This window comes from Perca fluviatilis, chromosome 8 (assembly GCF_010015445.1).
Source record: "Perca fluviatilis chromosome 8, GENO_Pfluv_1.0, whole genome shotgun sequence".
In the NCBI taxonomy this organism is placed as follows: Eukaryota; Metazoa; Chordata; class Actinopteri; order Perciformes; family Percidae; genus Perca; species Perca fluviatilis.
Window position 1 is genome coordinate 34,635,213 of NC_053119.1, and position 27,779 is coordinate 34,662,991.

The window sequence follows — 27,779 nt, forward strand, 5'->3', positions numbered from 1 at the left end:
ATATTGGCATGTTATGGAATTTATTTTCATAAATAATATGATAAACAGGACAAATAATGTTTACAGTGATGCAGGTTTCGATGCTTCCGTCCGGCGGAGCACGTCGTCTTAATATGGTCATCATATACAGGATCATAGTGTTTTATACAGTTTTTATATTTATGGCTTTAGATCGTTTTATTTTTGTTTTAAATGTTTATTTTATTTTACTAATTATAGCCTACGTGCTCCTTGCGCAGAACTAATTGTCATTTACAATTAGGTTGATTCCGACACATTTAGCTTTTTAGATACAATCAAATTGATGGGTATAAAAAGGCATGCCATGCGTAATGACGCACAATGGCTGATTTTTCACTGTTGGAAGATGTGGCAAATTCAGACTGACAGCAAGAAGACTTGCTGGCAAACGAGCCTCGAGCTGTCCTGTTGGATCTCTGCGATGTTTTGGGCCCAGTGTTACAGAGGAGCACTCTGAGAAACCACGCTGTGCCAGTCCCACTTCAAGAAGTGTTAGCTCCGGGGTCCCACGTGCATAGCAAAAAACCCTTTCTCTGTGTAGCGCTTTTTTGAATCACCTTTAATATCGGACCATTTATTTTTAATTTGGGCCATGGTCCAACCTCTGAGACTGCGGCATTAACTGCGTCTGCAACATGTTGTCACTCTACAGCTTTTCTGGCATTAGTAAAACAAATGCCAGTGCACTCCAAACATATTTTCCTCTTTTCCACCTCTCTGACAAGAACTACAACTTCACATCGAGTGAAATTCCTTTGCTTTGTTTTCCTCTGTATGCATGATATTGGTATGGATGAATACTAATTTGGAGCGTTTCACTGACTATTTAGGTGCAACTATGGGCGTGACATTAGGCTTGCACGATTCGGGGAAAAATATGAATCATGATTTTTTAGCTTAGAATTGATATCACGATTCTATGCCACAATTCTTTTCTCACACAGTGTAATGTTTATTGCACACATGAATCATGACAAAACAAAACAAATTGGCAGTACCAAACATGGATTCTTTTTTGGCGCCTATACATTGCGCATCACCACAAGCCCGTAAACATAGATGCTTCAATGAATAAAGAAAATAAAGTACATACTGGCCATTTAAGTACAGTAGGCTACCAAAAATAATGACATATAACACATTGAACTAAATATGGCCCTGATACAGGCTCTATCTGAACTACTTGAACATGTATTTTTATATAATTAAAACATGTTAATGGAAATGTCAAATGCTTTCAATAAATTAATTGGAGAAAAAAAACAAAACACTTAAAGTCATGTAAAAATTAAATCACGAACAGGGGTGAATCGAGATCGCCATTATATAACGATTTATCGTGCAGGCCTACGTGACATGAAGCCGCCAAAGCTGCTCCACATTTAGAGGCAATTGTGATTTATAAAGGGAAACCAGTCTAGGACATGCATTCGCATGGTTATATAAATTTGAATCTTTCTGTGCGTACTCACATCCTATGTTTCGTCCGTACGCCACTTCTGACACAAATTCGACAGACATCTCTTTTCCAGAAGTTATATACAAGTTGCCTGGCGTCTACATTGACGTACGATCCACAGGCCAATGCACAATATTATGTTCCTGCTATAAAGGAATCTTAGTTTCAGGACGGTAGTCCTAGGGCTGCATTTGTAGGTCCACATTTCTAGGACTGTAGTTTTTTACAATGGCGCCATCTAGCGAATTGGATGGCACCAATAGCCAAAAAGTCACTTAGACACAAATGCATGGGAAAATAGGGTCCAGGTTGAAAAATACAGAAATATCCTTAAAGGCACTAAAAACTAATACGTATGGAAGGAGCTCTAGCGTTGGTCCTCATGACAACATTATCCAACTCCATAGGGAGGGGCTGTGAAGTGGCCATGCCCACAGCTGCAGAGTTGCCTGGCAGACACGATCCGCCCGGACCGGCAGGGGAAATCGTTGGTCCTGGATTAACTGGAGGAGTGCTGGAAACCAATACCAACCTAGTCTTTAACCACGACATTCTACTTCCGGGATAGCTCCGGTGCTGCCGGAAATTCCGCCGGATCGCGCCCTTTTCCCCTAACCTTCTGCTTTCTTTGTGTTGGAATTTTAAAGTCCGGTCGATTTATAAGGACTGTGGTTAACTTCTCCTCAGGGTAAATCCAGACAGCTAGCTAGACTATCTGTCTAATCTGAGTTTTCTGTTGCACGACTTAAACAACTTTTGAACGTACACGTTCTACAAAAACAAGTTACTTCCTGAGGCTATTTTGCAGCGGCACCGTGGCGCTTTCCGGCGCTTAGCTCCGCCCAAGACAATTGTGATTGGTTTAAAGAAATGCCAATAAACCAGAGCATGTTTTTCTCCACTCCCGGCATGATGTATGGACCAGCCAGTACCTTCTTTGCAGTGCTGTGGAGGAAGGTATGGCAATGCAAGACTAATACCTACCTATCCACTGGGAAGATATTAACAGGATGTCCTAATGAAATCCTTTTAATGTTGTATACGGGAATCAGAGGCCGTGGCGGAAAAGTGATCACAAGCCTTTTTGCTCTTGAGACAGAGCATCAAAGTCCATCTTTACATCCATGGTTTTGAGACCCCTAGTACGGTGGCCGACAGGTTAAACGCCCTGCAACTTCAGAAAACACATGCTAATAGACAAAACACAAGCAAATTAAGAAAACAACTTCATTAATTTGACAACACATGTGCAGCATTCAGCAAACGCGCTGCATATACACATAACACAACCAAATACATAAACGTGATGCAAATACACACAACACAAACAAATACAGCAACGCGATGCAAATAAAAAATGATGCAAAAAGAAAAGCACACAAACCACGAAAACAAATGCAACAAAAAAACGCTGCATCCAGATTCCACAACGGAAGTTCTCCAGGCCTCTAGAGGGAGCAGCTAAGTGGAACAGCTGGATTTTCGACCCGAGGGGGAGGGGGAGGGAGAGGGAGCGAAAGAGAGAGAGAGAGAGAGAGAGAGAGAGAGACGTTCAATCTCAGAACGGTGTGCAACGGTGAGACCATAGACTGTAAATATTAAGTCTATGTTTGAGATATGTTTTCTCTCATTTGGTGGGTGTGTCTCGGCTCAGGTCCCAGGTGATACTCAGTCAGTAAACTGTCTGTAAACTCGTGGTAATAAAACATTTAAAACTGCATCAGCGTTTAATATTGACGTTTGCTTTAAAAGCCATATTACATGAGGGTTTAATTTCCAGGTCCGAAGGTGCATCACTGAAGTGTAGGCCTCCTTGAGTGTAATATTGTGATTATACAACTCGCTCTTGAAATACAAAAAACAGACAGATTTCCCTCCCTGTTTAGTAAACCAGACAGTTTACCGTGGGATTTATCAAACTAAATAAATCCCGCCCGCACATAAACACAAAACTGCTTTGCTTGCTCCATCATGTTGTAAGTAAGACATCTGCTGAAAAAGTTATTGTAATCATTTGCATGATTGCCGTAGCCTACTGTTTAGTTCAAAAACATCCAAAACACCAAAGGAAGAAGAGTGGACCAGACACAAGCTTTTATTTTGAAAAGTCAAAGCTCGAGCACGGCACCAGCCGGGAGAGCATGAGACAGGAGCATAGACTGTATATTACTAATATATTATTTTATTAATAATAATAATATGAATTTAATATACAGTCTATGGACGGAAGGGCATGAGACGGGAGTTCTCTTTTTACTATGCAGCCATTCCCTGACTCTAATAAAAAGGCAGAGTTCTCTCTCCCTGTGGGGTCGAAAATCCAGCTGTTCCACTTAGCTGCTCCCTCTAGAGGTCTGGAGAACTTCCGTTGTGGAATCTGGATGCAGCGTTTTTTTGTTGCATTTGTTTTCGGGGTTTGTGTGCTTTTCTTTTTGGCATCGCGTTTGTGTATTTGGTTGTGTTGTGTGTATTTGCATCGCGTTTACGTATTTGGTTGTGTTGTGTGTGTATATGCAGCGCGTTTGCTGAATGCTGCACATGTGTTGTCAAAATAACAAAGTTGTTTTCTTAATTTGCTTGTGTTTTGTCTATTTGCATGTGTTTTCTGAAGTTGCATGGCATTTGCCCCTGTCGGCCACCGTACCCTAGAAAATTACACATTGTACATTCAAATAAACTTTCTGATCTGAAAGATATTGTCTTATCTTGATATTGTTCAGTTTTTACTGAACCCAGCCATCACACGTCACACCGTCACATCGTGCCCCACCCACCACCACAAGTAAATTCTCAACCTGTGGGAAACACTGAGGAGTGTACCTATAATTCTCACATGACCACACTCATAACAGTTGTTTCACAACCTATGTTTCTCATCCTGTCTCTAGGTATTTTGTATTTTTCCACTGTCCCATACTGATGTAACCTGTCAATACCGCTCGTCATGTGGTAACAGGGAGGGTAATGATCTAAACAAGCTTGCACACATATTGAAAAGAGCACCATTGATTATCTAATCCAGTTTACGCACATATTGCAAAGAGCACCATTGAATATCTAATCCAGTTTACACACATATTGCAAAGAGCATAATTGATTATCTAATCAAGCTTACACACACATATTGAAATGAACTTCTATATTTATTCCACAGTTGCTATAAACATGTAATGTCATTTTGGTATTTAGGCACATTAGCATGTTAACTGTAATTTATTTCTTCAGAGAATAAGATTTGGTTAATATTGCCATTTATTTTTTAACTCATAAATGCATATCATTTAAATGCTATTGCAATAAATGTTGCACTCCAGACTAAAAAGATAGATTGGCCAGAATAGCCTACATCATATCAATCCCATATAAATCAATTACATATCAAAAGACTGATGCTGTCATTCTTCCTGGGAGGACAGTCTCAATGCAAAAGTATCTAGTAAGTCTACTTAATGGAACACACAGTACATTAAAAGCATATTGTAGCCTGTAACCTAAACAGATATAATGTAGATATGACGCCTGGCATAATTCACTGTGTGTTTTTAGCTGTCATAGATAGCATTTAGATAGTGACTGCTGTGAATAGGGCAGCTGACAACTAAGGAAAGAGCAAATACCAGTCTGTGTGTCTGCAGACAGCCTCACTGTGTTGCCCTGAGTTGGATCTTCATGCGATAAGGTTTGGGATTCAGCGTGACCCCATAGACTGGAGTGTAGTCTGGCTCTCCTGCATCCTCAGGCCAGATGAACTTAAACTTCCTCAGCAGGGTCACCATGATGAGGAAGAGCTCCATACGAGCCAGACCCTCTCCGAGACACATACGAGGACCTGGGACATAAAAAAAAGACCTCAAAGTCATCCACAACAGTTTGATTTAAACCCACCCTGTCTGCATGCCGCTGCATTTTTCATACAGTGAGATCCATACTTTTGTTGTTGTTTTATGCTCTTATACCTGCAGAGAAAGGCATGAAGGCCTCTGGTTTAACAAACTCTCCCTGGTCATTGAGGAAGTTTTCAGGGTTGAATTCATTGGGGAATTTCCATTGTCCCTCCTCATTCAGCACTGACGTCAGGTTAGGGATGATCAGTGTGCCCTTAGGAGAAAATGAAGCAAAAGAGTAAAGGGCATAGAGGAAGGCAGAAAACATTTCTTAGAGGATTTATTTAAGTTACCCTAATAAGATAATGCTCCTACACTGTAAACCCGAACGTTCAAAGTAATTAAATAGATTAAGTAGTGTATACTCAAAGTTTTAGAACAAGTTCTACTAACTTAATTTTGTCAAGTTGGTGTAACATGTTCTTCCTTTTTGAGTATTGTTAACTAATATTTTTTGATTAAATGGAACTATTTTGTGTATAAGTAAGCATAACTTAAAAACATAACTTAAGTACAATGTAATAGAATTGAGTAATAACATACTAAGAATGATAAAGTCCTGTTATTTCTATTGTTTAAAATAGGGATGATTTAAAAATAAACTGAATTTATATAGCACATGTTAAAATACAATAAAATCTCAAAGTGCTTTACCAAATAAGTAAAATCGATCATAATAAATAAATTGCAATAGCAAATGGTCTGAAATGCATTAGACATTAGTGGAGGACAAAATGTATTTATTTTTTGCTTCATCAGTTTAATGTAGCCTATATATTCTTTTTATTTTTATTTAAGCAGCTGCAGGGATAATTTTGTATGGAGAGTTAATCTCTGATTCAACCTGCGAAGCAGAAGGTGGCGCTAATTTGCACACTACACTGATTCCTTACCGCTCTTTGGAAAAACACAGAAGAAGAAAAGTTTGAACAACGCAGCAAGGCGGGAAGCAGCAGACAGTAGGGTTGCAGAAACTACCTACGCAGCAGCAATCAGCCTCACTGGACTTACTGTAAGTTTTGAATGTTAATATTCATTCGCTTTTACTTCTTTTATAAATTTTGTATGTGTTTGTCTCAGAGAGCGTAGACCTTCTCCAAGCCCCCGCCCTTCACTGGCTTATCACGGGAGTCTTGTAGGGATTTGCAACTTGTCAGATATAGGTTAGCTGCTAAAGAGCTAGCTAGCCACTTAGCGCGACCAATAACGTTACCAGAGACTATTTAGAAGGACTTTGACGTTACGCACTCCAGCAGCACAACTAGCGACCTAGCTACCACTAACCGACTCCCTGAAGAATTTGACGACGGATGAATCTAGTAATCACACGCTCATTCCCCGCTTAAAGGTGGTGTTAGAAAATTTGTTGTTAGAAGAAGCACTAACAGACACCTGGTATGTTAGTAGAAGCACTAACAGACACTTCATATGCGATAGTTAGTTTTTTGTTGATTGAAACTTTCAATAGTGCACAAAAGAGCATAAACGCCTCAAACTGAGTTCCTACACTGCAAGTCCGCGCTCTCTGTGTAGCTTCTAGGGACGCTAGTTTTAAATTCTGTGTGAGCAGACTGTCTGAGACACGGAGATTGCTGTTAACAGAACGAGTCAACTGCCCGTGCCTGCCTACTTGTGTTGCCTCGGTTTTAAAACAAACGACCCTGCTGGAGGCAAGCTGCTTTTCATGACAAAGATGAATAAAGTAAAAACCCTTAACAGTAAAGCTTTGGTTTGTAGAAATGGTATTATTGTTGATTAACCATGCACTAAGGTTCAAGTGTGGCTGCTTTTCTTTACAGTAATGTTAATTTTGCTTGATGGCTTTAGTAACTTGACACTTATGGGGATTAAATGAAAAGATCATTAACAGGGAACATTTATAAATGGAAGTATTTATAATTTGACACTCTTTGAATGCTTTTAATTGTTCAGTTTCAGATCAGTTTATGCCTTTGCATCTTGCTGTTCCAGTTTCAAGAAGTTAAGGAAGATAACTGGAGATGTGATAACGATACCAGGTAATCCAATGAATGTGAATTCTTCTATCACCCCCCACCTCCCCGCCCTCTAAATACCAATAACTTGAATCGTTTTTTTTTCTCAGACAAGGTTTTAGTGTGGTAACCCCAAATCATACGCACTCCCACATACACACATCATTGTTTTTTCTACTTTCCTGTTTGATCAAAATAAAGTGTTTTGCTTTATTTAAGTCAACAATTAATGAATGTGTTCTGTTCACGAATACTACTAATCATATTTTACTTAACTTTGTATTTGCTAGCAAAAATTGTTGAAGAAGACTGAGAAGAAACTGCCCCTCATTAGAAAGATGATGGAGACCACATTTCCCCTACGCCGACAGACCATAGTGATGTCCTGCCCACCAGTGAACGACCTCATGGATCTCTGGCTTGCTCTTAAAATAGAGTCTGAGGTAATATGGATCAGCTCTCTCTTTTAAAGTGAAAATTGTGATTCTTACTCATTTGGCTGATATTTTTGCTTTATTAATGTGTGCAAGATTCTTCAAATTGAACTGTTTTTTTTAATAAGTGTTGTTGCTGTATTCTACTCTGGCTGTTATTTCTATGTAGTTGTATGCAGAGTTCCAGCGGATTACAAATCAGAACCTGCCCAACCCGTCGCATATGCTGAGCTTGACCGCTATCTTCCTCGACTGATGACCTTATTCAGACGGAAGGCATCAAAAACTGGGAAGACAGCAGATGCTCTGGCTGAAATTTTAAAAATCCACGATGAACAGGTAAATAGATTTTTACACATTTCATAGGTTGAACCAGTAGAACATTGAACAGGTTCAATGATTGAAATGAGCTTTTTGACTTTTGCAATTAGTCCACTTTGTTTGCCATTTGTCTGATTGCATTAAAGATGTTAACAGGTTATTTGTGGACATATGTTCTGTTTGGACTGTTTAAAATCAGCTTTATGTAAACTCTTCAGTATATGCAATTCTGTTTTTATCTGAATAGGAAGTCCATGACATACACACCAAGCGCACTACTGTTCTCCACGTCCTTCCTGTGTATCTGCGCGAGGACGTCTCTGGATGTTTAAGAACCTGCACAGTGAGTCTCCTTAAGTCACTAACAGATTCTGCTGTGTATTATCTAACCCGTAAATACTAACATTTTATTCAATGTTCAGTAAAACATTTTCTTGTAAATGTCCTTGGTTTCAGTCAGCACTTAGATTCTCTGGTATTTTGGCTGATTCATGTGTGCAGAACATGGATCTTATGTTTTTCAACTCTTACAATGAGACCCAGGTCTCTTTTGTAAAAGTGGTATTGGATTTCAATGGGACTTGGTTAAGGAAAGACAAATTATGTCATCTGTTCTGTTCCATGTGTTAGTTTGTGATTAGTATCTCTTTTTTCATTCATTCAGGATGAGTCTGATGAGCCAGAGCTTGATGGTGTTGCAGTGGGCCTCATTACTTTCATCGGTGACCATGACGCAAGTCCAGTTCACTACCACCCTGTGAGAATCACTGTCGTCATTGAAAGTGATGCCGTGGTCAGCCTTCCCAGACTTGGCGATGCCTTCCTGGTAATCTGTGGAGTGATCTATGCACTGCACCTCAGCTATCCCAAAGCACTGACCAACACTTTTGAATTCACTCAAAAGATTTAACTTGGTCTAGAAAGTGGTAAACTATCCCTGAGGTTGCAGACCCTCAAGAATGAATTAATGATGTAGAAACTCATCTGAAAAAAAGGCTGCAGGGTAAAGCATTATAAAAGGCTAGTTCAAAGTTATCTCCTTTTGTCTAAATAATGCCTCAAAAGTTACTGCACTACTGCAGGTGTTCAGCCAATAGGCCCAAACTACACAATATGCCTTTGTTCTCATTAATATAATGCAAAAGTAACGCTATGTTTTTTGTATGTTTTAATGTTTTTCTTAACCATTGTGGGCTGCGCAAGATGACTCACATTTCACTGTGCATTTGATATGGTTTTGTAAAACATTTACATTTTAGAGTTTTAAGTGAAAATGTTCTTAAACTCTATAGAATTTTTGAAATTTCATCCAAATTGCTGCCCTGTCGCCCTTACTGAGGAATTAGCAAGGAAGCCAAAAGCAGTGTTTTTCTTTTATAGCTGTAACGAACGATAATTTAATTTTGGTATTATTGTTTTTGATTACTCCGATTATTTTCCTGACTATCTGATTAGTTGTCTGGTCAATATCACAAATGTGTGATAAATATTTATTTCCTAGGGCCTTAAAGAAACATGCCTACCGTATTTTCCGGACTATAAGTCGCTCGAGTATAAGTCGCACAGTCAAAAAATGCGCCATGAAGAGGAAAAAACATATATATGTCGCACCGGACTATATGTCGCATTTATTTAGAAATGTATTTCACAAAAATCCAAAACTACACAATAGCACCCAGAACAACAGGCTGAATACGGTAGGTGTCCGGTATGTTAACGTAACACATTAACAGTTATTAAACTATACAATAGCACACAGAACAACTACCAGGGCGGCGTGACGGTAGCGAGCTAACTGCACCGTTGACAAGCCTCTCCCAGCAGCACGTTGTTCAAGCACCCATGTGTGACTCGTTCCTCCAGCTCTGGCCATCTTGCTTTCAGCCCGATTAGCCGATTAGCTTTCTTTGTTTTCTTCATTGCATAAGAGTCACCTTTTCGCCAGTCCCTCACAAGTTTCTCCCTTGTTTCAAACTTTCTTTCTGCTGCTCGTCACGTTTCTGGCTGCATATTTTCTACCTGCAGTTTATCTCTTTCTCTTTCTCAGTTGTCTTTAGGAGCAGCATTTTAGTTGTCACAAGCATAGAGCGCCCTCTTGCGGCTGTAGATGGTAATGTGTTCAGTATGAATTAACATTTAAAAACATGTTAAATTATATATATTTTGATATACAAGTCGCACAAGTCACAGGACCAGCCAAAGTAGGAAAAAAAAGTGCGACTAATATAGTCCGGAAAATACGGTACTTATTGGGATTTATTCACAGTATCCCCCAGAGTTAGATAAGTCCATACATACGCTTTCATCTCTGTGCGTGTCGTGTCTCTGTCTGACCGACCCTATGCCTAGCTTAGCACAGATCCTGGAGGTATCTGGCTCCATCTATGCTCCTAATAAGTGACAAAATAACGCCAACATTTTCCTATTTACATGTTGTGATTTGTACAACATGTGCTAAGCTAGGCTAGCAGTGGGTGCCCAGAGACAGAGTTACAACACACACTGAGATGAGAAGGGTATTTATGGACTTCTCTAACTCTGGAGGATACGGTGAATAAGACAAAGTCCCATTAAGTCGGCGTTTCGTTTAAGTGACCAGGAACATTTGGAAGGATAGGATCAGAGAATTTTTAGTTTTTCTTCTTAAAAATTCTCAAATTTATTTATTTATTTATTTAATATACAATTAAAGTATATAAGTATATTTTAAAAAAATTTTCTATTTTAATTTATAAATGTTTTTCTATTTCATTTTAACATGTAACTGTTCAAAAGCAGACGTTCACGACCTTTAGATATATTAAGTTAGTTAAACTTAATGTAAGTGAGGCAATCGGTTGCCTAAAAATTTTAAGTTTTGAATCACATGTTTTAAGTAAACAAACTCAACATATTTGACTAATGTGTACTTAAAACAATGACAAAACAAACTAATAAACATTGAGTTTTATTAACATAAAAATTGTGTGGTTGTGTACTTATTTTTTAAAGTTCTGTGAACTTATTCCTGTGGTTTGAAAACTCAAAACTGTAAGTCATAATAACTGAAAATAATTGAGTTCCCTTAACAGAAAACTAAGTCATATTAACTGCAAATATTTGAGTTGAGCTAAATGAGCACTTTTAATTTAACTGTTATCAAAAGGTACAAGTAGTAATTCAACCAACCTTTTAAGTTTGGAAAATTTTGACTTTTAAGTTAATCAACTTAAAAAAAGTGAGGCAACTGATTGCCTCACTTTTTTTGAGTTCTGGTAACTTATTCGGGTTTACAGTGTACCATTATTGAAGTATGGTACAAACAGTATTGTAATCTGTTTGGAAAATCTGTAGTGTCACATTGCCAGACCTTCACAGCGCTGTGGAGTAAGGTCTGGCTACACCAAGGATACATTCTAGGAAAGGAGGAAATAAAACGTTCTGGGTTGTTTGCATTTCTTTAAACCAATTAAAATTGCCTTGGCAGCGATAAGTTCCAGACGCAGCAACGGTGGCTCTGCAAAATGTTTTCGGGAAGGAATTTGTTTTGTGCAGCATTTGCACCCCGCAAAAGAAAACACTACATAAAATATTAAATGAAGTGTTAATGTTCACACAATACAGTAACGTGAGCTGTTTAAATTAGCTGGATACATGTCTAAACATGATTTGCTTTAATCGCTGCGTGTACTTTGTCCACAGCAATCCCTGCCAATCGGTGCCGAAACATCCCAGTTAGATAGTAAATGCCGTAAACATATTTTTAAATCTTCACACTCATTCCCCAAAAGGACCAAGCAGGCCTGCATAATAATACAAGATTCAAAATGACGTCATACCCTTCCATTTTGAACATGTAACGTTAGCTTGCTAGCTCTGAGGTTGTTGTTGTTTCGACACACAGATAAGAGTAGGGGATAGGTTTATTCTGGTAATCCCGTTGATCCAAACTAGAAACATTCTAACCAACATTAAAGACACTAAACTTTTTTAACTCAAATCAAATGAGAATTAAAATTTGAATAAGAGTTTAACTTTGTTCCCTACAGAGGTTACCATACCTTGCCTCCACAATAAGGTACTGTGCTGATACAGTACAATGAGGTTTCTTTCCACAACACTTCACTATAGTGTTCACGATACCAGTTGCTTCTTACCCTGGGAATGGAATATCCCATGAGCTCTGTGTCTTTAGTCGTACAGTGAGGGACGCTGAGTGGAACAGTGTTGGCTATCCTCTGCACTTCATGGATCACAGCCTGAATGAAGAGAGATTTAAACATGTTCTTATGCTTTATGTGACTTTATGGAGCAGAAGGAAAGCAATGCGGGCTCTCAGAAGCTCAGCCACAAAACAGTAGACCAATAAACTTGCAATATGGGAACCTGCCAGCAATGTGCTGACAACCAGGCAAAAAATATCATGATCAATGTGGTTCAAAAGCAGAGATTATAATTGATCTAACCCAAGGACCCCAACCTAAATAGATTATTTTACCAGATTCATGGTTGATTTTAACATGTTTGCAAATGACCCCCTACCTGTAGCAAAGTTTGTGTCATGCTCTAAAAAACATGCAGACCCATGACAACAATGAAACAATGAAAGTAAAATTATGACACATACAATAAAAATACAATTATTAAGTGAAATCTATGTACCTGCATGTAAGGCATGTTGTGTCTGTCATCAAAACTGGCCTGATCATTCCCTTCCAACACCTCATCGATCTCCTGCTGACAACGCTCTGACAGATACAGCAGAGAGATAACAATAATTAGCAATATAATTTAACTAACATAAATTGGCACACCTACTGTCTCTGCATCTGGGGCTTAACACCACCAAAGACTATTGTGATTGGTTTAAAGAAATACAAACATGCCCAGATGTTTTTGCCCCTATCCCAGAATGTTGCCTTGTGCAGCCAGACGGGTTTGTAAATTGGGTAGGTAGCTTCTCACAAACTGTGACCAGAAATGGGTAGCAAGCATCAAGCTGTATCTCCAGCGGTGCTTGCTTAGCTGCTCCATTGCATTGTTAATCACTTGAAGAAGTTCACAGTGCCTTGATGCCCGGTTAGCAAGAGCTTTGGGGTTAGTTTTAAACAAATTCTCTTTACTATGCACCACCAAAGTGCAGGGCCGCTATCTTCTTACTAGCAAAGGTCTGTGGGTCAGATACAAACCCGACCACTGCCAAGGTCTCTAATGGGTGAGCACTCTAACCGGAAAGATATCTGTTGTTTGGCCAGTTGGTCTTTCAACTTGGTCTAGGCTTAGGTCAACTCAGTTTTGTCTCAACTTTTTCTCCCTAGCCTAAAAGTTCTGCAGGGGTTCCTCGGCGGGCAGTAAATCTCAGCGCCATGAGAAATTAATCCACAATGATGTTTGTCAGGACATCTAGGTGCAAACCTAAGGCACCTAAAAACAACTCCCCATCTTTTTACTGTGTCTGCCAATTTTGATGAAGAATGGCCCGAAGCAATCTTTGGCTTTGAGAGTCTGAGCCTTGCAGGTGGTAAATCAGCCATTTTTGGAATTGACGCCTTCAATCTTCGGCACTCAAAACAAATAGTAATTATGTCTTTATATTGCTTCACTGGCAATCAAAATCCAGAATGCGACACAGCTCCCAAAATGCTCTTTCTGGGCCCAGATGGCATAGTTTAGAGTCTTAATCCTGGAATAGGAGCGTGGTTATTGGATGAGCAGAATGAAGGACTGGGTGGACGGCAAACACCTTAGTAAGGTTTTACAGTCAGCACCGAGGGTCTTGAGCATCCCAACCAGGCTTCAAACTTTGAGAGCAAATCTCTTAAAGGCTCTGACTTTACCTCTGTGGATATCAGAAGCATACATCACTGTAGCTATCTTGTTAAGTGTGAACTGGTGAGGCTGGCAAATTTATTGTTCAAGGCAGCCATGGTGTCTGTATAGGGGGTTGGAAAGACAACCACCACACAGTCCTCTACCAGCTTTAGATGGTCTACAATTAATGGTATTTGAACAACTCAGTCCCAAGACAAAAAATGCCTTTTCTGTTCATGGCTTTCATAGAAAAAATTCCTAACCGTGAAATGAATACATATTTTAGATAGAAAGGCAATGGTAAAACTATGGAGCCGGTAGCAGAAAAGCAATTTACATGTGCATGTATACCTTGTATGTGTGGGTAGGTCATAAGGTAGAGGAAACCAGTAAGCAGGGTGTTGGAGGTAGTATCTGTCCCAGCAAAGTGAAGATCTAGAGCATACATAATCAGTCGCTCTTCTGAAAAGTTAGAACCATCAACGCCTCTCTAAAAAGAGGAGAATGATTGTTTAATATAAACAGACATTAAATGCTATTATGCATTCCTGATACTGTTCTGACCTCTCTGAAGTAAATTAAGAAAGAGTTTGGTTTTTTAACATAATTGTGTGTGCAGCAGTGCCCCCTTTTGGCTAACCAGCAGCAGTAGCTTTAGTTTAAGTTTCACTTTCAGTTGTAAATTTCCATCAGAAGTCCATTGATTGTGCTGCAGATCAGAGTGCCAGTGCTGTTTCTTCCTACATTGTTGCCTTGGATACTATTTGTCCGTAAGTACTGTATATATTTAGCCTGGCTGACACCAGACCCTTCAGAGCAAATCTGAAATTTGCCAGAAGTTCGTCTTGGACGTCGTCGTCTCGTTTACCCAGGCTAGTATATATTACTAAAAAAATGTAAAAGGAATTGTACATGGCATATCTTTGTTTATTGAAGTTTTCTAATGTCAAATCACTAAATTGATAGTTAGCATGGCTATTAGTTATGACTCAGCATTTTCTGTTGCTATAAGTTGTGGGTTTGCACTATACTTTGGGTTTCTGTATTGGTTTCATCTCATTTCTGATTGTCTTTTGCTCCTTGTTACGGTTTTGCAGTATAAAACAATAAGGAAAGTAAAGTTTCTTCGTCGAACCCCTAGAAAAGTTATGCCTTGTGTTTTTTGGAGAACTTTACACTGTCAGCCAACTGTCGAGCTTTGAAGAAGCAACTCATTGCAAGGACAGTATAGATACACACAAATACACACTATGGGGCATTAAAACTACACAAACTTCAATTCAATTTATTTATAGTATCAAATCATAAGAACAGTTATCTTGAGACACTTTACAGATAGAGTAGGTCTAGACCACACTCTATAATTTCCAAAGCCCCAACAATTACAGTAATTCCCTCCAGAGCAAGCATTAGCAGTGGCTGTTGCGACAGTGGCGAGGAAAAACTCCCTTTTAGGAAGAAACCTCGGCAGACCCAAACTCTTGGTAGGCGGTGTCTGACGGGGGGGTGTGATGAACAGTGGCAATAATAGTCACATTAAAGATAATGCAACAGTGACTTCGAAGGTAGTCGTTGTAGTTCATGTCATAGCAGGGCACATCGTGGCATACTGAGTAGTGCAGTCTCCTATACCGGATCCTGACTACTCTGTGTATGAACATCACAGCAGGGTGTTGTGGGATGTAACGTGGTACTGCAGAGCACGGGTGGATGCGACGGACGCAGCAGGACGCAGCAGGACGCGGCCGGGCATTGCAGGGGAAGAAGAAAAAAACATAAGGACTCCGGGGAGTAAACTCCCCAGAGCTAGGTTAGTAACAAGCAGTTCTGGGACAGGATGCATACAAAAGGAAACAAGTGAAAACAGAGATGAGAGAGCAGCTCAGTGTCTCATAGGAAGGAAGGAACTTCCCCGGTAGTCTAGAATTATAATAGCATAACTAAAAGAGGCAGGTTAGCTTAGAGAGAAGTGCCAGATCTGGCTTGAACTCTCCCCTGCCGGATCGGGCTGTACTGGCCTGCCTCCCTCTACTCTCACTCTATTATTGATTATATGATAAATAAATCTGATGACTACGAAGAGAAGCAGGTGGGCCGGGTTAGGCGGACGCTGCAACTCCTCACTCCCTAACTATAAGCTTTATCAAAGAAGAGGGTTTTCAGTTTACTCTTAAATGTGGTGACGGTGTCTGCCCCCTGAACTCGGACTGGGAGCTGGTTCCATAGGAAAGGACCCTGGTAGCTGAAGGCTCTGGCCCCCAGTCTACTTTTAGAGACTCTAGGAACCACAACTAACTCTGCATTCTGGGAGCGCAGTGCTCTAGTGGGACAATAAGGTACTAGGAGTTGTTCTAGATAGGATGGTGCTTGACCATTTAGGGCTTTGTAGGTCAGGAGAAGGACTTTAAAGTCAATCCTGAATTTTACAGGAAGCCAATGCAGAGAAGCTAATACGGGAGAAATATGACCTCTTGTCAGAACACGTGCTGCAGCATTCTGGATCAGCTGAAGAGTCTTAAGGGACTTATTTGAGCAACCTGACAGTAGGGAATTATAATAGTCCAGCCTGGAAGTAACGAATGCATGGACTAGTTTTTCAGCATCGTTTTGAGACAGGATATTCCTAATTTTGGCAATGTTACGAAGATGAAAAAAGGCTGTTCTTGAGCTTTGTTTTAGATGGGTGTTAAAGGATATATCCTGATCAAAAATAACTCCTAGATTTCTGACAGTAGTGCTGGAGACCAGGACAATACCATCCAGAGTAGCTATATCTTTAGATAATCAAGTTTGGAGGTGTTTAGGGCCAAGCACAATAACTTCAGTTTTGTTAGAGTTTAACATCAGAAAATTGTAGGTCATCCAGGATTTTATATCTTTAATGCATGCTTGAAGTTTAGCTAACTGACTGGTTTCGTCTGGTTTGATTGACAAGTATAATTGGGTGTCATCCGCATAACAGTGATAGTTAATTGAGTGTTTCCTAATAATATTACCAAGAGGAAGCATATATAAGGAGAATAGAATTGGTCCAAGCACTGAGCCTTGTGGAACGCCATGGCTAACTTTAGCGTACTTGTAGGATTTATCATTAACATTAACAAATTGAGATCGATCAGAGAAATAGGACTTAAATCAGCTTAGTGCAATTCCTTTAATGCCGACTAAGTGTTCCTATCTCTGTAACAGGATTGTATGGTCAATAGTGTCAAATGCAGCACTAAGATCTAGTAAAACGAGTATGGAGACAAGTCCTATGTCTGCAGCAGTTAGAACGTTGTTAGAAATTTTCAACAGTGCCGTCTCTGTGCTATGATGCTTTCTAAATCCTGATTGAATGTCTTCAAATAAACTGTTGCTATGGAGAAAATCACATAACTGATTAGCAACTACCTTCTCAATGATCTTGGAGAGAAAGGGAAGGTTAGATATAGGTCTGTAGTTTGCTAAGACCTCAGGATCGAGGGTGGTTTTTTTCAGAAGTTTTTTTTTTTCAAAGGTTTTTATCACAGCTACTTTAAATGACTGCAGTACATAACCTGTTAATAGAGACATATTGATCATATCTAGTAGTGAAGTGTTAACCACGGGTAATGCTTCTTTGAGTAGCCTCGTTGGGATGGGGTCTAAGAGACAGGTAGATGGCTTAGCTGAAGATACCTTTACCATTAATTGTTGAAGGTCTATAGGATAAAAGCAATCTAAGTATATGTCAGGTCTAGTCGTTCTTTCTAGGAGTCCTGCGTTGAAAGGTGAACCATTAGAAGTTGAGGGCAAAAAGTGATGGATTTTATCTCTAATTGTTATAATTGTATCATTAAAGAAGCTCATGAAGTCATCACTACTCAGAGCTACAGGAATAGAAGGCTCACTAGAGCTGTGACTCTCTGTCAGCCTGGCTACAGTGCTGAAAAGAAACCTTGGGTTGTTCTTGTTTTCTTCTATTAATGATGAGTAATAGTAATAGTAAAACTTGTGTGCACACGTAAGCTAAAGATACATGCAGATCATGCGGCGCACGCACACTCACAGACCTTATTCAGTTCATCCAGATAGCAGTCAACAAAGTCTCGTGGCTCTCCATGGACTCTGGTCTTCTTGTGCTCTTTCATCAAACCAATCACAAGATTCCTACAAGTCTGAAAAGAATTCAAGTCAACATTCATAATTTGAATGAATTAAAAAATATTCTTCCCACTGATAAATTTCATGTTAAATTCTCAACCCCACATATTTTTGTATAATTTTAACATACCTCAACATTCTTAAGGACCTTAGTGAAGGGCAGCGGCAGGTCATGAATAATGGGGAAAGAGTCATACAGCTGTAACAGAAGATAAATCATTAATTTATTTCAATCCAAACCGTAGTCTGTATAAAACAGACATTGTGCATCACTTGTACCCGCTATCTGCCCTGTCTCAAGGTCCGATTCGCAAAAGATATTGAGCTAATGATTTTACAGCACAAACACGCCTATAAAGTTTTGAGTGCAATTTGCTTTTTTTTTTTGCATCTGATTGGTGCAGGCCCAGACTGTATCTGGAGCATCAGGGGAAATCCCGGTGGCCTAGCTACCTGATTGGCCCAAAGTGTCAGACCAGTGTAAATCCCTAAAGGCCACCAGTGATTTCTGCAGGCACTACCATCTTTACGAGGCTGCAGCAGGCTCTAAAATGATCCAAGTTAAGATATTGGTATCATATGAAACTTAAGTACTGTCACTACATAACTACAACCCTGGGAATAACTTGTCAGTGTCTAGGCTTCCAGAGTTAGGTTTACTCGAGCCGATGAATCTTTGAGAGCCAAACACTCGGCCTGCTGCTGCTTGTCATAGCCGGGCCGTTGTTCCGCTCTTCGGACCAGCCAGGTCATTGGCGCGGTGTGAATCAGCTTCGACACTCCATTGACAGTTCATTTGTAGACATTTAAGACGCGGACAAAACATTAACACAACTTGATAGGGAAACGTCAAGTCATTGCAAGCTGCTACTTCCCGATCCTCATATGCCCACATTGACATGGCACAGTATGGTTTCAGACTTCCTATAAGGGGTGCTGAAAATGTAATTGAGGTCCCCAACCTTCCTCAACACTCTGTATGGACCAGTAAAACCAGGTCTCAACTGATCACATGGTCCTTGAACCAACACCAACAGAAGGTCACCTGGATAAAAAGTGCGCAAAACAGCCTTCTTGTCATACCTGGTCCTCATTTGAGCCTTGGCTGCAACCAGGTTCTTCCCTGCAACTACACAGGCTGACTGCAGCCTGGCTCTTAAAGAAGAGACATACTGTAGGATCCTCCCTGTCGGTTTAATAACCTGATCCTAAACCAGGTGCAACGTGCCCCTCACCTCGTGACCAAAAATGAGTTCAAAAGGACAGAAACCAAGAGACTTAGTGGGAGCATCTTGAACAGCAAATAACAAGAATGGGATGGCCTAATCCTATTTCTTTGGCTGTGTCTCAACAAATGTTCTCAACGTGCTCTTTAATGTGCTGTGAAACTGTTTTATAGCTTGACATGCTTATACAGCTTGGATGTGAAATTTCAACAATGAAAGGGCCCACCTTAAAGAAGTAGAGGAATCGGGGCGCTGTATACAGACGGATATTTTTTTATTTGCACACTGCTTAAGCCTATATCATTGGTATGAGTCAGGCAAGGTATTTAAATGTGCCAGAGAGAAACCGTATTTGGGATTTGAATATGCCAGTCTGTCAGTGCTGTTGGTGTTTTCCAAAACACACCATCAGACTTAAAAAAAAAGATGGCATGATTTGAAGCAGAGGACACACCTAATTAATGGGCTTCATTACCACCAACTCTCTAAAGACACCAATAATTTCCCTGTAACTGTCTGTGGCTATTAGTCCTAACCTTTGTGAGTTGAACTGTTTTTGCAATAAGGCTCACTTGCATCGAAATGGGCTAATTTTGCACTGAATGTATGCAAATTACCTAGGGTTCATTTTACACTTTGCTGATGCATTGAGAATTACCCCAGTCTTTTGTGTTATTTGTGCAGGTTCAGCTGTAAAAGAGTGCAATCCTTTTGGGAATTATACTTGTTAATATTTCTGAGCAAGGTTTGAAGGCAGAAGCATGCTTTCACTCACCACAGTCCATGGTCCATTGGTTATCTTGGTATTTTCAGTAAAGCATTGAACAATCACTTTGATGAACTCATCATCATACTCGTAGCGTGTACCAAACAGAACCTGGCAGATGATGTTGGAGGCCGCTCTATGAAATATAACTTGAGGATTCAAGGTATTACCTGTAAAAGACGATGTTGACATAAAATATGATACAGCATTGTGCAAGAACACAAAAGAACATTGAACTAGCACAATGCAAAATCCATTCACATCAATCAAAATCCATCTTATCAATGAGTAGTAATGAGTATTTGTGCTGCTCAGAAAACCCTCCCATCCGTATTAGGATCGTGTGGACCCTCAGATGACATACCAATACTCTTTTCCAGTGTATCAATGGTGTATTGTAACTCTGTCCGAATCCTCTCTTCCATGGAATGTTTCCCAAGACCAAAGTTCCTCAAGGTCGCCAGAGCAAAGCGACGATGGTCCCTCCAAATAGAGCCATAATCTGCCAAAATCAATCCTACAGTGTAGGACAACAAGGAATATACAGTATAAGCTTACAGGTCTTTTAATTAAGTTAATTAATTAAATTAAAGCTATAGTGTGTAGTTTCTGTCTCGCCCATGAGGAATTCTAATTGATGACAACAAAACTGTCAGTGCATCCACATGATACATGCCCAGCCCCTCCTCCATGCAGTTGCTTGTAACCAACTCAGAGGATTAACTCATATACTCAGATCACCCCCAACCGGCTCGTCAGACACCGCCTACCAAGAGCCTGGGTCTGTCCGAGGTTTCTTCCCAAGAGGGAGTTTTTCCTCGCCACTGTCGCACTGCTTGCTCTTGAGGGAATTACTGGAACTGTTGGAATTGTTGGGGCTTTGTAAATTATAGAGTGTGGTCTAGACCTACTCTATCTGTAAAGTGTCTCGAGATAACTTATGTTATGATTTGATACTATAAATTGAATTGAATTGAATTAAAAAAAAACATAGACCCTTCAGGAAAGGTAATTATCTTCGCTCGATTTTTCTGCGTGTGAAAGTCGTCGAAGACACACTTATCTGAACATAGCCATACTGAGAAATACAGAGAGAGTTTTGTGGTGCTGATAGTCTTAATAAGCTTTGTGTCAACTCATTTGGCAATAATGTAACGGCTGTTCATTACTGTAATATAAAAAACTTTAACTGTTCACACAATACAGTAAAGTGAGCTATATAAAGTAGCTGGATACATCGTTAAACATAATTTGCTTTTACCTGTGTATCGTCGTGTGAGAGTAGAGAGAGTACATGCCGTAAACATATTCTTTGTGAATCTTCCCCAAAAGAACCAAGCAGGCCTGCCTTGCTGCACAATTCAAACTTTCTTCAAAATTTACCATTTTCAGCGTGTAATGTTAGTTTTTATAGCTCAGATGTTTGGTTTGCTGTTCCTTGATGCGACCAGAGTTTAATGTAAACACAAAGAAAGTGGAGGGTAAGGGACATCTTGTCATCGATCCAGACTACTGGTGATCCAAGGAAGAGTCCTGTCATGTCAAATTATTATTATCCTCTCCGCTGGAGTGATAAAACCACATGGCTACTTTATATGCACATGAATGACGTAATCAGACTTTGCGTTCACTCGTTCTAAACTTCACTCAGTATTTTGATATCAGGAATTATATTATATATATATTATATCAATTAATTATATTGATTTATTTTAGCTTCGATTTGAGCTTTGAATAGAAAAAAGGCATAGTACTTTGAAAACACTGCTTTCTTAAATTGAATGTTAGAGCAGGCCAAAATCCTCCTAACTTAAATAACTTTATTTTGTGTACTGAGCACCTTGGTGTGCAATGGCTGAAGGATAGAGAAGCAAACAACAATAAATGGCGAAAGAAGATGTGAGTATAGACAAACTAGCTGCTAATAGCAAGCTATCCTCCTTCATTGAATTAGCTTTGAGGGAGCAGTGGTTGTTTATCAAAGCACAGTTTACAACTTTCGTGGGAAAATTGGACCAGATTCAGTCGGACATCTCAGTCTGCACAGCATACATCAAGAAACTAAACAAGGAATGGTCTTAACTCGACGTGCGAATAACGAAGGTTACAGTCTATGATTTAAATTAATGCCATGGGGAAATACGGTGAACTAGAATCAGCTTTAGCTCAGCAAGAGGACCGGTCCCGTCGGGGCAATATCCGCATCATTGGCGTCCCCGAACTTGCTGAGGGCACCAACTCGCTACAATATGTTAACTCATCCATCCCCAAATGGTTCCCTGCAATTGGAGAAAGTTGGCGATCATGAGAGCTCACTGCATCTGCCCGCCACATGAGGGAGCCAGAGGCCCCCGCACAATTATTTGCAAGATGCTCCATTTCATGCATCTTGAAAGCTGCCAGAGATTCTCCACTGAAGATCAACAACAACAACATTCGCCTTACTGCTGACAACAGCAACTACACCGTCACCGAACGCTGAGCCTTCTCCGATGCGATGGATCCTGCGAGAAAGCAGGGCTTCCAAGCCTTCTTGATTTACCCAGCCAAGTTGAAGCTGATCCGGGGAGCTGAGTAACACCTGTTTATGAGCCCTGCTGCTTCTAAGCAGCAGGTTTCATAAACAGGTGTTACTCAGCGAGTGATGGACTAGGATGTGGATGGACTAGGCTATAGTTTGGTTAAACATGGATCAGGACAGTTGCTGTCATCTTTGCTTGACTTAAAGGGATACTTCACCGATTTAGCATTCAGCTTTGTATCAGTAGGAACCCGATAGTATTTCTGAATGACCGTGCCTCCCTCCCTCATGTCCCCCTGAGACGAGAGATTTCTGCATTTGGGGCCTGGAAAAAATCTTCGGATGACGTAAAATGACGATTTTTGCGTCATTGGAAGATTTTTGGGCCAGAGGCAAAGGACTACAGCCAGTAGTAGGATCTACTTCCGTATGTTTTCAACACACCCACAGGGGGTTGGACTGCCGAGTCTGGCCGAGGTATTCCGAATGAAAACGACTGTCAGCCATCTTGAATCTTCGCTAAACAGGCTTTCGGTTTTCAGGAGAAAACATTTACAACAATTATCTGCATTCAAACTACTGGACGTGTGTACCACCGGGATACATCGGTACAGATCGGAGAATATGGAGGAAACGTTATTACAGACGCAATACTCAGCACACTACGTGAGCTTCGCCTGCACGGAGACCAGCGGTGTCGCTCAATGCCGCTAGCCGGCTGGGAGGCCTTCCATCCGCTAGGTGGAAAGCTAACGCTAGCTGTCCACCTGTCCCAGCCATCCTGCTTGCAAGTGTCTGCTCATTAAACAACAAGCTGGACTACATCCTCCTTCAACGAAACTCCTGCTGTGTTTTTGTTGTTGTGGAAACATGCCTGAACAACAGTGTACCGGAACCGGGACTATCCAGCTACCAGGCTGCTCTCGCCGGCCCGTGGAGGTGGACTGGTGTAGAAATAAAATCCAACTAGCTACTGCTAACTGCTGGTGGAGCTTGTGACTGTTAAATGCCGCACTACTCGACATTCCACGCTAATTCACGCCTGTGTTTATACTCCGTGTTTAGCTACACCAATGCTAGTATGCGTTAGCTGAACTTTACGGATCCTGCTTGCAAGTGTCCGCTCATTTAGACCACAAACTGGACTACATCCAACTTCAACGACACTCCCAACGTGAGTTCAGAGACTGCCGTGTTTTTGTTGTTGTGGAAACCTGCCTGAATAGTGTACCGGACTATCCAGCTATCAGGCCTGCTAGCCCTCCGAGCTAGAGATGCTCTGTCGCCGGGTAAAAGACGTGGGCTGTGTTAACACCGAGTGGTGCAGAAATGTGGTGATTTGTATCCATTTAACTGCTAACTGCTGGTGGAGTTTGTGACTGTTAAATGCCGACCATTCTACATTACACACTAATTCACGGCTGTGTTTATGCTCGGTGTTTACAGCCCACCAAGCGCTAATGCTAGTATGCGTTAGCTGAACTTTACGGAGCCTATAAAGTGTGTGTACTAAATGTAGCCTGTTTCGTATGTCGTTTTTATATAATTTCGTTTTTATATATGTTAAATGTGTAACACCACTTGAGTCACGATGAAACGTTGTTTCGTGTATATGGTTGAAATGACAATAAAACACGCTCTGTCGGTCTGTCAAGCGGTAGGCGTGGCTTGGGAGTGGACTCAAAGCAACGAAGCAGGTGCATTCTGGGATTTGGTCTTTTTCATCCATATAAGACCAAAACACATTTTCTGGCTTTTCCCAGGCCTAGAAGGCACCAATTTAAATTTTTTTTCCTCATTTCTACTACATAAGTGACCCAATTTAAAGATATATTCAGCTTTCCAGCGGTGAAATATTCCTTTAAATGTTTTTCTTTTGCTCCATCTTCCTCGGCAGTGGGACACTTTTTGTTGTCATGGTTGGTGAGAACTGAAGCCCAGTTATCTTAGCGTACTATTTTGTTTTTCGGATAGTTAAAATCACGTTTAGAAACTGAAGTTAATTAGTCATGTTATAGTTAATCTTCTCTAATATAGGCAAGGTATCTGTTTGTAATAACCCTGCACGGGAACTTTCTCAGAGTCAAGTGGACTGAGTTACATGGGTAGGGACATAGCTCTTGCGAGTGAATGTAAAGAGTGTATTTGTGAGGGGGATGTTTGTGTTCTTATTGTTGTTTTATAGTTTGTTTATCGGGGTTGTGGCGACCCAGGGGGTGGAACAGGGTGGTATTTCAGAAAGCAGGTTTAGTGAAAACTCTGAGTTTGTTAACCCTGAGATGAGGGAAACTCTGGGTTTTCTGTTTCAGAAAGAGAAGTAACTTCACCTCAGAGTCAGTTACTATGGTAACTGAGTCTGTGAACCTAACCTGGTCGCCAGCAGGTTTTCTTCAAGAAACCTCGAGTTTGTCTCAGTCTCCTCCCTCTGACACAGCGCTCTTTCATTTCCTCATTCATTCATTCAGTCTGTATCAGGCGCATTTTAGCGCAGTTTGTTATCGGCATGAATAAAAAAAATATATATATATTGGTTTATTAACCATGTTAGGCAGACTAGCCTATAAAACATTTTATTTCTCAAAACATGGCATTTCCTTTTGTCTACGATCCCATTGATGAAGAAGCTGCTTTACTTCACAGAGAGTTAAACATACGTCGGGAGATGATATTGAAGCCCCAACATTTTAATTTTCAGATAACTTCCTATTTGAGCGGTATCGTTTTTCTTCCCAGTTGATCAGTTATGTAGCATACATAACCTTATTCATCCTCATATCACTAACGTCGCCCATCTATGCTCTTACATCCCAGCAGATTATCGCATTACTGTTTTTTTTTGCAAACGGCATTTGTCTTTACAACATTGGTGATGCGGAGCATTTTAGTACAGCCACGTACTGCAGCAAAGCGCCGTCAGAAGACTGTGACTCGATCTGAAACGTATTTTAAATTTTTTTGAAAGGAGTTCCACATTATTGCAGGTGAATGATGTAAACCCTTTGAAATAAAAGATTATGGATTATAATTCTGATAATGATGGTGCTGCAGGCTCAGAATGGGATTAGTAGGCCTAGGACATTTTCGCCCGCAGGATTGCTCCTAAATGAATAGATTATAGGTTCAATACCATTTCACCAGTAATATTAGGCTATACTTATGATTAAATATGATATACACTATATTGGAATATACGCATTTACTCTAGCAGCACTTTTCTCCCACGCAAATTCTCTCTCTTTTGCAGCAGCCGCTGTGTTGCTTTTTTTTTTTTAACTCGCTGTATGTGCGCATGAGTATTTCCGCCGACCCGTTTGTTTGTGGTTGTTACCATGGTGAATCGTAGAATCATGGCTCCATTCATGCTGCCTTTTTATTGTGGTGGTGCACGCGCATGAACCTATTCCGAGTTGATTGAATCAACTCATATCAGCTGTTCTGAAACCGAAAACTCAGAGTTTCCCATCTCAGGGTAAATCAACTCAGACCTCAGGGTTAGACTCAGAGTTTGTTAAACCTTGTACCTGAAATACCACCCAGATCTCTTACTGAAATTAATGCTTACATTACTTGTTTTCATTCGGTGTATTATAGTGGTATTTCAAATACTGCCCACTCTCGCTTTTTGATATGACGGCTATTAAAGTTGTGAGTTGGAACATTAATGGGCTGAATGGTCAAATTAAACGGGCAATGTGTTTACATACATACACCTGGCATAATATTGACGTGGCATTTATACAGGAGTCGCAAATGAGAGACAGAGATGTTAAATTGTTTTGCCAATAGGCGTTATTATACTGCTGCCTCTTCCTCGTTTGACAACAAAAAATTTCGTGCTTCAGCGTGTTCTTTCTTTTGTCAATTTTAGAACATTAAGGCAGCACAGACTGTTGCATTTCATATCTCAAAACTGTCATCGCAGGGTGTAAAATTTGCTTTATTTCCATTTACGCTCCAAATCAGTTTGATCCAGATATCTATAACAATGTCACTGCACTTTTATCAGATATGCAAAGTTTTATTTATTATTATAGGAGCAGACATGAACGCTACTCTAAACCCTGAGCTTGACCGTTCTCATGGGGGCAACCAGCATTCTGATAATTTTGCAACTGCTGCATTTCAAGGTCTTATGTCAGATTTCAGCCTGATTCATTCTGTGCCATTAATCCCTCTTATAGACAGTAAAGCTTTTATTCTAATAGACATAAGACTTATAGGATTGATTATTTACTGGCTTCTCCATCTGCTATATCACAAGTTCATGACGTAAATGTTCGCCCTAACCCACTGTCTGACCATGGTGTAGTAATTGCTAAATTAACTCTCATGGACAGATGCCTCAGGGCAACAAGATGGCGCTTTAACATAACTCTATTTAAAAACAAAGATTTCTGTGAATACTTTAAAACGGCATTGAATAACTTCTTGGCTGAGAATGCTGGTTCTGTTGATGATCCACGTATGCTTTGGTACGCAATTAAGGGCTGTATTTGAAATTCCTCTATATCTTTTTCTTCTAACCTCAAAAAAACTAGACTGGGTGAATTATCTGAACTTGAGTCAAAATTACATTATTTGGAGCAGGAACAACATAACCTGGGTTCTCATTTATAAACATGGCGTATGCACAAAACGGGGCTGAAATTGTGCGCCACTTCCCACGCAAAGGTTGTAATTTATAAAAAACAATCTTGATGGCAGAATGTGCGGTCCTCCACGCAAACTGTGACCCACGCGTACGCACATTTTGGAGACAATGGGAATTGGCGACGCAGATGGTGAGGTGGTGAACTGATGTCAGACTGTAGAAAGTAAACGTGGGAATAACAATTACTAGTAATATTTTCAAGTAAAGGATGTCTCACACACATTTCTTCACTCCATATCATCCACATTACCATGAAGATTAAATCCAGCAGTGTTATTTGCACTTGTACTGAGTGAAAATTGTTCCATAAACACCTTGTAAAATCCAACTCAAATCTTAACTGAAAATTCGCAGGAGGAGGAGATGGCCCGTCGTTACACTTAATGTCCTCGTTATCAGTCCTAACTTTAATACTTTTGTATTAATTGCATCAGTGTATGTTTTTTATTATTATGCTCTTGGTTATGTTTTTTGTTTCCTGTAGCTGTCTTACCCCTCTTTTATGTGTGTGAAATGTTTTTTTTATAGATGCAGCATAGGTGGAAGCCCAATCCAATTTTCCTACAATGTAGGACAATAAAGTGACG

At 40.2% G+C, this 27,779-nt stretch overlaps 1 protein-coding gene and 1 long non-coding RNA gene across 3 annotated transcripts in view; one reads left to right on the forward strand and one right to left on the reverse strand.

Annotated features, from left to right (window-relative positions):
- Positions 1–4,095: 4,095 nt before the first annotated feature.
- Positions 4,096–27,779, reverse strand: part of LOC120563673 (cytochrome P450 2F2-like) — a 34,947-nt gene continuing 11,263 nt past the window's right edge. The window contains exons 3-11 of the mRNA XM_039808019.1: positions 20,385–20,537; positions 20,030–20,190; positions 18,159–18,227; positions 17,938–18,042; positions 14,255–14,393; positions 12,755–12,840; positions 12,250–12,351; positions 5,437–5,578; positions 4,096–5,309 (exon numbers count right to left, since the gene is read on the reverse strand). Coding sequence (XP_039663953.1) covers positions 5,122–5,309; positions 5,437–5,578; positions 12,250–12,351; positions 12,755–12,840; positions 14,255–14,393; positions 17,938–18,042; positions 18,159–18,227; positions 20,030–20,190; positions 20,385–20,537 — 1,145 coding nt within the window. The 3' untranslated portion in view covers positions 4,096–5,121. The remainder of the gene's footprint in view (positions 5,310–5,436; positions 5,579–12,249; positions 12,352–12,754; positions 12,841–14,254; positions 14,394–17,937; positions 18,043–18,158; positions 18,228–20,029; positions 20,191–20,384; positions 20,538–27,779) is intronic.
- Positions 6,211–8,010, forward strand: LOC120563685. Of its 2 annotated transcripts, none has more exons than XR_005639999.1 (4): positions 6,211–6,376; positions 7,336–7,382; positions 7,649–7,801; positions 7,962–8,010. It is a non-coding gene; the product is annotated as an uncharacterized LOC120563685 (long non-coding RNA). The 2 variants fall into 2 exon arrangements; XR_005640000.1 differs by having other exon boundaries at positions 6,212–6,376; positions 7,664–7,801.